Here is a 10,128-nt window from a genome sequence, read left to right on the forward strand (position 1 = left end):
CCCAGATGATCCAAATGGATGGTTTGGAATGGTACAGGATACTTAGGGATTGGATGTAATAAGCCCTCCGGACGTCCTCCTTTCTCTTTCGCAAACGCACATCTTGGACAGGATTTGATGTAGCTCTGCGTATACTTGCGCATGCGGGGAAACCAAAACTTCTGCACAAGCAGATGTAGAACTTTCTCCTCTCGACATGGGCCATGGCTGCACCCGGCCGGTATTCGATATCAAAATCGTATTCCAATAGCTTGAGAAAATATCGGGCAATACGGTGATTGATATCCTTCTTTTTATGCGCATCTCTCACCGCACTGCAATCCGTCTTGATGACAAACCTCCTTCCCAGCAAATAATACCGAAAACGTTGCACCCCAGCTACGACGGCCAACATTTCCAGCTCGTAGCTATGGTAGCGACATTCGTTGTCGTTTGTTTTTCTGCTAAAATAGCTCAACGGTTTCAGTCCTCCGTCCACCTTCATCAACAATACTGCAGCCAGCCCGATTGACGACGCATCGGTATGCAATTCCAGGTCGCACTTTGGATCGAATAACGCTAAAAGTGGTCTGCTGCACAGTATAGACTTGATCGTTTCAAACGCCTGTTGCTGCTCAAGCTTCCACTCGAATACTGCGTCCTTCTTCACAAGCTTGAAAAGTGGCGCTGCAATTATGCTGTAGCCCTTTACAAACCTCCGAAAGAATCCTGAAAGACCGATGAACTGCTGGACTTGTCCAACCGAGGTGGGGGTTGGGAATCTTCGAACGGCATCCGTCTTCAGATGACCCGGTTTGACCCCCTCTTGATTGACCTCGAAGCCCAGAAAGAGTACAGTTTCTTCGAAAAATTGACTCTTCTTCAGGTTGATCGGTCATCCAAACTTCTTCAGCACTTCCAATAGTCTTCGAAATTTCTCCAGCACCTCCGCTTCCGACGATCCGGCGATAATCAGGTCGTCCATGTAACCAACAACACCATCGTCCTTCACTAGGCTTAACACCTTGTTTATCGTTCGTTGAAATACGGCACACCCGTTAACAAGACCAAAAGGCATCCGGAGAAAACGAAAATGTCCATCTTTTGTGGAAAACGCTGTATAATCTTGGGAATCTGAGGAAAGCGGTATTTGGTAGTAGCCGCTATACAGGTTTTTTTTTTTTTTTTTTTATCTGTATTATAGTGATTTTCAACTCATTTGGCTGGTTCGTCACTTTTACTTCCATTTTTGGAAGAATGTCGGGAGTGAGAATTGAACTCGTGACCTTCAGCGTGAGAGGCATGGATGTTACCACTACGCCAGATCGCCTCCACAAGCGCTATACAGGTCCACGGAGATGAAGATCTTCCCGCCTGCCAGCTTGTTGAGACAGCTTTCTATGTCCGGCATGGGGAACCGATCTTTTACGGTTTTAGCATTCAGTTGTCTATAATCCACCGCCATCCGGAATTGATTGTCCTTCTTCGGCACCAACACCACTGGACTGTTGTATGGTGACTCAGTCTCTTCAATGATTCCAGCCTCAACGAGATCAGCCACGATTTCACTCAATGCAGCCTCCCGAGTATATTCCAGCTTTCTCGGTTTTACGTACACTGGTTCCGTGTCTTTAAGCACTATCTTCATTTCGGCATCATTCGCTACCCCTAGCTCTTTCATCGTCTTAGAAAAACACTGGCGATAATTGTTCATCACTTCCAGCAATTGGCTTTGGGCAGTCAATGAGCCACCACACTTAATATCATTTGCCACAATGACACCCTTTTCTTCTGATACGTCGATTTTGAATACCGTCATTGGTTTTTCATTTACGAAATCTTCGACGCTTCCATTGGTCCTTTCTTCGGATTCCAACTTAAATTTCACTTCAGATCCTCGCTTTATCATCACCAAATTATCCTGTCGATGATATCTTCACCAATAATTATTGGCATCTCTTGTACGTAATCCGGTACCACATGAAATTTCGCAGACAGTTTCACCTGATCCATTATAATGTTAGCTACACACAACGATCTTACAGCCACCTGCTTCAAACCGAATCCTTGCAGTACTTTTCCACAAGGCAAACACACAGGCAAGGCACACTAAGACAAAAATTGTCAAAATATTGGCCCCGTCAGGCTAACGCCACATGTGCCTTAATAAAAAATATATTTTGGGAAAAAAAAGGCTGCAATTCGCCACATCGCGAAGCATAGTGCTGTTGTATGGTAGACACTTTCGCCCCTGTATCTACCAACGCCGTTAAGTTCAGATCACCGATCACCACTGGCTTCACGAAGGCGCTTTTCCGCTGTATTATCTTTATCGAACTGTTATCCGCTCTTTGCCCGACAAACGGATATTTTTGGTTAGCTAGTGGGCAATCACGCTTCCAGTGGCCCTCTTGATGGCAACGAAAACACTTTTTCATCTTTCCTCGTGTATCTGTTATACCAGAAGTACCAGCCACATCTGAAACAGCAGGCTTCGATGTACCAACTCTTTGCGATTCTACGTTTGCATTGCCTAAACCTTGCATTTGTTCAATCCACTTCAGCTGCGTCAATAGATCTTGTACTGTATTGGTGTTAGTTACACTGACCTTAGATCGATACAAAAATGCTGTCAGACCATTTATTATGTACGTTACGATGGTCTGCTCATCGAAACCCCCACGTTTTCCCATCGCGTTCATACAGTACACGAACTCTTCTATGGTTTCAGTCGGTAGCCGACGTCGGCTTTGCATGAGATTGTGGTAGTGGATGGAACTCTTGGACGATGGGAAACCTCCTTTGATCGCCGTCGTAAACGTACTCCAATCCGCCACTTCGTCTCTTACCCCTTCAAACCACAGTCGCGCCGCACCCTGTAGTTGAAGCCGAGCACAATACAGCTTCGCATCATCAGTCCAATTGTACGACCGAGCGACACTATTGATCGATTTGACCCATTCTTCTGCGGTTAAACTAGTTGGGTCTTTCGGATCAAATTTGCTCACAAGGCTCTCCATCTCCCTTGGCTCTGGCATTTTAGATCGTGTCTGTAGCTGGGTGAGCGCCTCTTGAAGCTGCCGTTGTGTTTGCAACAGTTCGATCTGCTGCCGCAGTCGCTCATTTTCCTGTTGCAATTTTTCGGTGTCACTCATTTTTTCGACCTTACTTTTGCTCCGTTGGGTAACGTTCGATATACTGTCCTTATCTTCCGAATCACTCATTACACAGAGGTAATTGACTAAACTGAAAGGTGTAGTAGTGAATATACACGGTCAGATGAGTGGTCTATTGTTCCCTCAACAAGAACAAATAATCTCTTCTCGAACTGATCCGAACTTTTCAGTGTACGCGCTCTTCCAAGCCACCATCCGGTCACTATCGATCTCTGGCCACGCGGTTACTTGCCGTACCTTCTCGTTTTCAATTTTACCCGGTAACGTTTTCCCGAAACTCGGTGAATTCCACGTCAAATCCGTTAAACCATGAAAACTCCGGTTCCCCGTCCACGATATCCTGTCTACAGAGATGTAACCTCGATAGGATAGATTTAGCGTAACGAATAAATAAAAAACGTGTATTCTCTTGGATCGCTCTTTATCCACTAACTACTATCATATATAAGCTTGAGTATCTATAAAAGGGATCAAAATGAAAATGAACCAGGAATTCAAATAGGGTTCTTTAATTATTCTTTACTAAGTATCAAGCAAACCATTTGTCATCACAATGTCATGCGAAAATGCGAAAACAGAATAGAAACAGAGAGAGGTTGGCGTCGACATCATGCCTCATACCCTATGAGTCATACCGTATGAGCGCCAACCTCTCTCAGTTTCTATTCTGTTTTCGCATTTTCGCATGACATTGTCATGACAAATGGTTTGCTTGATAAGTATACAAAATATATTTTTATTTGTACCTTCTATTAGAATGAATGATCATTAGATTCATAGATTGTGCACTATACAGTTCGAAACAGTGTTACGCTTATCATATACTTGCCACAGGAAATAGAAAAAAGAATATTATTATTGCGCTTGTCGAGAGAGTCGGAGTAGCGTTTGATTTGAAATTATAACAAGGTGACACCTTATAGTCTGTAGAACTGGCAACCGCAACGTAACGCTTCTACTGGGTTCTCTTGTGAGTAAGTACGATGCAATGTTTTGTTCAATGTTGCATGAGATTTACATTTGGGTCGCTTCGCGTTACTTTACCCAATCGTATGCGATTTTGAAACTACTAAGCAAATTAATTACAATATTCTTGGGCTTGATTACACTTTTGAATCAGTAATGAAAACTATTTAAAATGTCACACTGAGAAATACTATATTTCTCATATAATCTCGTTACAAAAGATATAATTTAAAACATCAAAGAAGTACAGTTGTTTATAATTTCTACAAATTGATCCCTCTCGCGTTGAACCATCGAGTTTTTTTGGTTCTAAAACAAAAAACAAATGCACAAGCTGCATGGGATTTATGTACAGAATTTGCATTCATCACAACACTAAATTAAATCCAATGAATAGAGAAAAACACATCAGACGGCGAACATTTTGACATTTCGTAGTTGTCGGCTATAGCTGCTCGAATAAATGATACATTGAAACTTTATCTCAATTCTGCGAACACCAAAATAAGTTACACGAGGTCTGTTCAAAAAGTATCGCGACTTTCGAATTCACGCGGGTTACGTATATTCGATTCTTGATTTTTTTTGGGGCATTATGTTGGTACTCATGTCTCTCACTTATGCTGACAAGTACAGCTATTGAGAATGTTCAGTTAATTTTGAACAACTGCTTTTCTTATACGTGTTTTAGTTCATCTTAGATTTTTGCCTATTGCCTATCTCTAGAGAAATTCCTTCGTAGTGCTGAAGCAAAATCGGCTATAGCTGTGGAAATGTTTAATGGAATTGGATAGAGTGGACCACTCTATCTACAAGAGCTGTTCTAAAAGTATCACGATTTTTCTATGCCCACGGATAACTTATGTTCGATTTCAGTTGTTGACGTGCTCGGGCTTCCGGCACGCTTTGCGTCGTTTACATCTTTTCGACCCTCCGAGAACATTTTTTCGAACTCCGATAAACTTTGTTTCGCTCCAAGGTTGCTTCACAAGATACCACAATCAGCATTCGCGTTTATTGTGTTCGCGCACTTAATTTTGTTTTTCACACAAAATTTGATACAGATTCTTTGATCCATTTTGTAAATGGATCGTACATGTTGTAATCAAGGCAAATGGAAAATGAAGATTGTCTCCGAACTCTACCTCTCCAAAGACCAAGTGAGATAAACTAATTCTAATGATCAACGAGAACCATACATTTCAAATATGAGGGTTTAGTATCCGCAACTAGGAAAAAAATTAAGAGATTTGTTGATGCAGACGTGACGGCGAAGGTGAAAGAGGTCCGATATCAACACATCTGTTGACTAGTCATGAAAAAAGCATTTGGTCGCCTTTTCTCATTCAACGTACTGCGCATAAATAAAATCTGGAGATGGAGATGGAGCGACCTTCTGAACGATGTTATGGAATTTTTGTGCGTAAATAAGTCTCCTTTCCGAGCCCCCTCTATCTTTCTGTTCGAAGCTTCGACCTGAGCAAATTACTGGCACGAGACATTGTCTCGATCCATCTTACCCTGGCGAACCATCGAATGTGAGATAAAAAACAAACCGGTTGCATGTTCGGTATTTCTGGACACTTCTTATAGTTAGTTGTGTTCTTTTAGAAAATATAATATATTAGGTTTTTGTTGTTATTGTCTGCGGGTGAGCGAATAATGGCACGCGCGAGATTTGAACGGTGAAAACAAACAAACCCTAGAAGATGGAATACCAACGTATAACATGCGTAGCTTGCGTAGCTATTTATTTTAGGTCATTAAACCGACGGGGAAAACCTGCATTATTTTTGTTTTGTTACGACCAGCCGTTATTTTCGTTAAACCATTAAACAGGTTAATCCAGGTGTATGGCACGATTATTACTATCTCACTCTACCTACCGTCATCGCATATCTCACTATCCCTCTGCTGTAAAAGTCCATCATCGACATCTCGATATGTCAGATGGTGGTAAATTGGTAATTCGCGATGGTGTCGACGTCTGGTGGTGAGTTCAAATTAGGGCCATCATTTGTGTCCCAAACTTGTTAGTGTAATCTCTATCAGATTAGAAGACATGAAGCCGGTTTTTAAATTTTAAAATTTGAATGAAAATTTTCACATCATGTTATTTAATTACTTGAAACACGTATTTCTGACTTTCATTCAACCATATGGTTATACAATTCCAAAATTGTTGCTGATTTTTTTCATTATAATATAAAATTGTCTTCATGAACAATTTTCGTATGAGACTTTTTCACCACCTGCAAACAAAAATGTTTTTAATTCAAATAGAATACTAATTTGATATGAAAAAGCTAATTTTCATTCATAATTTTAATTTGTAAACACGTTCATTCCGACTGAAAATCAGCTATTTGTTGACGCTCCCCTAAACTAGTAAACGATGCACAATGCCACCAACGCGGATCGCTGTTTTGAAGAAAACAAATACTTTTGACGTTTGAGATGTTGGCACCAAAAACATGGCGGGTGTCATACAGCTGTGTTAATCGTACCAAATCATGTCGTTCGATTAGCCACTTCTTTTGTCCTACAAGCCTCATTGTTTATTCCAGATGACCGTAATATTGAAAGTGTAACCATTTTTTTCAACTTGTAGAGTTTTGTTATTTATGTATATATATATATATATATATATATATATATATATATATATATATATATATATATATATATATATATATATATATATATATATATATATATATATATATATATATATATATATATATATATATATATATGTATATATATATATATATATTTATATATATCTTTTTTTTTTCAACACTTTTGTTGGCTGGTTCGTCTATTTCACTTCCATTTTTGGAAGAATGTCGAGAGTGAGAATTGAACGAAAGCGTTACGCCGAAGACCGAGATTTTGAGTGTTAATAGCTCCTAAACAACTGAACGAAATGGTATGATAAACACTTCATTCGAAAGATAAAATGTCTACGCGTCCTATACTTGTTACTTTCTGATCCAAAAACTTGTTTCAATAGTCTTAAATTTGCTTTCAAAATAGGCCATTGAAATCACCAATCGGTATATAAGCGAGCGCCGCTCGCTTATATACACTCAGTTCTAATTGAACAGCGATTGGAGCATGTTGTCGCTGTTGTGGTGAAGCTCTTCATTTATCATGAAAGCGCGGATGAACGGTGTCACCAAGAGCCTGTTTGTGCACCTTAGGCCAGAAGGGAATCCATCAGGAGGAGAGTGATGCTACAAACGGTTCCCCGGGAAGATCTCGAAGCAGCTGCTACACACACACACATACACGCACGGAATTCTTTCCGTTTGGATCGAGAAAGATCCGGAAAATAATCTGCCAGTTCCTCTAGGAATTTAGAATTACATTCATGTGAAAGAGTTTATTTGAATGTTTTCTATCCATGTAACACTGTGACCAAATACATTAGGTTTTGTGATTTTTCAATCAATCGCAATCAACAGGATAGCTTCTGAAGATTATTCTTCCCCATCAGTAGGATATTTCCGTATCCAATATTGGATGCATAAAACCTTGTGCCTCCAACGTAACGCTCTCGTTTTCGAAGTTCTCCAAATATTCATTCATTCAGAATGAATTCAGATTCAACTTCATACAAATGATCTCTAAATCAACGATAGTCCTACGTCACCCTTGCGGTTATACCATAGATATAACCCACTACCTGTTTTTTAATCGTCTCTTCACTTTGGAATTCAAATCGACAATAATGCTTTATTGTGCTCAAGCTCTCCTATGCAAGAAGGTATTCAATAAGCTTAATAATATAATTGTTCAATAAAAGCTCCTGCATATGTGTGGTGCGGTACTAGCTTGATGGTGGATTCGGACCAAAACATAGTGTGAACTATCACTACGTTAGAACCCCTTTTTGACGTAGGACTACGTCTTTCATTTCTATACCGGGGTGTAAAATCAAAGTTTCGAAAACGAAAGCGTTATGCCGGAGACCGAGATTTTGAGCTTTAATAGCTCCTAAACAACTGAACGAAATGGTATGATAAACACTTCATTCGAAAGATAAAATGTCTACGCGTTCTATACTTGTTACTTTCTGATCCAAAAACTTGTTTCAATAGTCTTAAATTTGCTTTCAAAATAGGCCATTGAAATCACCAATCGGTATATAAGCGAGCGCCGCTCGCTTATATACACTCCAGGGATCGAGTGCCTTTCTCAAGGCAAGAGGGCGGAGGTGGTAGCGCTGGAGTAAAATAGAGTAGTGTTTTCAAAGGGCCTTTCTCAAGGCTAGAGACGAATGAACTGAAAAAGTTTAAAGTCTCTATAATACAATACCATTACCATTATATACACTCAGTTCTAATTGAACAGCGATTGGAGCATGTTGTCGCTGTTGTGGTGAAGCTCTTCGTTTATCATGAAAGCGCGGATGAACGGTGTCACCAAGAGCCTGTTTGTGCACCTTAGGCCAGAAGGGAATCCATCAGGAGGAGAGTGATGCCACAAACGGTTCCCCGGGAAGATCTCGAAGCAGCCGCTACACACACACACACACACACACACACATACACGCGTGGAATTCTTTCCGTTTGGATGCCATTCAGCATCGAGAAAGATCCGGAAAATAATCTCCCAGTTCCTCTGGGAATTTAAAAATACATTCATGTGAAAGAGTTTATTTGAATGTTTTCTATCCATGTAACACTGTGACCAAATATGTTTCAATCAAGTGCTATTAACAGATAGTTATCGAGTTAGCATCAACCACTGGTGGGCTTCCAGTATCGAGGAAAATGTGGAAATATCTAATCGTTACTGAAAATAATCTGCCAGTTCCTCTGGGAATTTAAAATTACATGTGAAAGAGTTTGTTTTAATGTTTTCTATCCATGTAACACTGTGACCAAATACATTTGGTTTTGTGATTTTTCTATCAATCGCAATTAACAGAATAGCTTCTGAAGATTATTCTTCCCCATCAGTAGGATATTTCCGTATCCAGTATTGTATGCGCCCGCAATCGAATATTGCTCAGTCGCCGAAAGTTCCGAGCTCAGAGAGTTCATTCCCCTCTAGTTTGCCTTCCAAATTGCCATCTTAAACCACACCTTCTCTCGATTCAATCACACACAAAAAGCATACTTAAGCGATATTCTGGTGGTGAGATGCATTCATTTTTCGTGAGGACATCGACAAGACAACATCGTTGCTGAGGGTGCTGGACGGCGAAGGATCGAGATCTGCCCTGAAACGCAAGCAGTTTGTTTGAAACTGTGAGGGAGCACAGAGAAGCCGATCCTTCAGGAGAAGAGAAGGTGACCATCGAAGCAGCCGCTACACACACACACATACACGCACGGAATTCTTTCCGTTTGGATGCCATTCAGCATCGAGAAATATCCGGAAAATAATCTGCCAGTTCCGCTGGGAATTTTAAAATACATTCATGTGAAAGAGTTTATTTTAATGTTTTCTATCCATATAACACTGTGACCAAATACATTTGGTTTTGTGATTTTTCAATCAATCGCAATTAACAGGATAGCTTCTGAAGATTATTCTTCCCCATCAGTAAGATATTTCCGTATCCAATATTGGATGCATAAAAGCTTGTGCCTCCAACGTAACGCTCTCGTTTTCGAAGTCCCTCAAATATTCATTCATTCAGAATGAATTCAGATTCAACTTCAAACAAATGATCTCTAAATCAACGATAGTCCTACGTCACCCTTGCGGTTATACCATAGATATAACCCACTTCCTGTTTTTAATTTTAAGATATATGTAAGATCTCGGTTGAAATGAACCTACATTATGTAGGATATAATAACTATGTTCGTCTGTCTTACTATTTGAGCCCTATTCTTTTGTTCAAGCACGAAAAATTCATAAAACAAAAATTCCATTGTTCCATAATTATAGAACCAAATGGAAACACTCTGACTCCTGTTCAAAGTTAACATCAATTTCAAATGAATTACACTAAGTTCCTATTTCGTAGATCATCTTCAGTTCTCAA

At 39.9% G+C, this 10,128-nt stretch overlaps 1 protein-coding gene across 1 annotated transcript; it reads right to left on the reverse strand.

The window, feature by feature from the left end:
- Window positions 1-1,294: 1,294 nt before the first annotated feature.
- On the reverse strand, window positions 1,295-3,203 carry LOC129773564 (uncharacterized). The gene is made up of 2 exons (XM_055777177.1): window positions 2,241-3,203; window positions 1,295-1,900 (listed from the first exon to the last, which is right to left on the reverse strand). The coding sequence occupies exons 1-2, from the start codon at window positions 3,201-3,203 to the stop codon at window positions 1,295-1,297; spliced, it is 1,569 nt and encodes a 522-aa protein (XP_055633152.1).
- Between the last annotated feature and the right edge of the window lie 6,925 nt (window positions 3,204-10,128).

This window comes from Toxorhynchites rutilus, chromosome 3, assembly GCF_029784135.1.
Source record: "Toxorhynchites rutilus septentrionalis strain SRP chromosome 3, ASM2978413v1, whole genome shotgun sequence".
NCBI lineage: Eukaryota > Metazoa > Arthropoda > Insecta > Diptera > Culicidae > Toxorhynchites > Toxorhynchites rutilus.

Bases quoted from the DNA above. Each gene is read 5' to 3' on its own strand.
- LOC129773564 (XM_055777177.1), bottom strand. From the start codon at position 3,203: ATGAGTGATTCGGAAGATAAGGACAGTATATCGAACGTTACCCAACGG. The intron at 1,901-2,240 runs GTAGATACAGGG...TATCATCGACAG, and splicing joins ATCTGAACTTAACGGCGTTG to GATAATTTGGTGATGATAAA.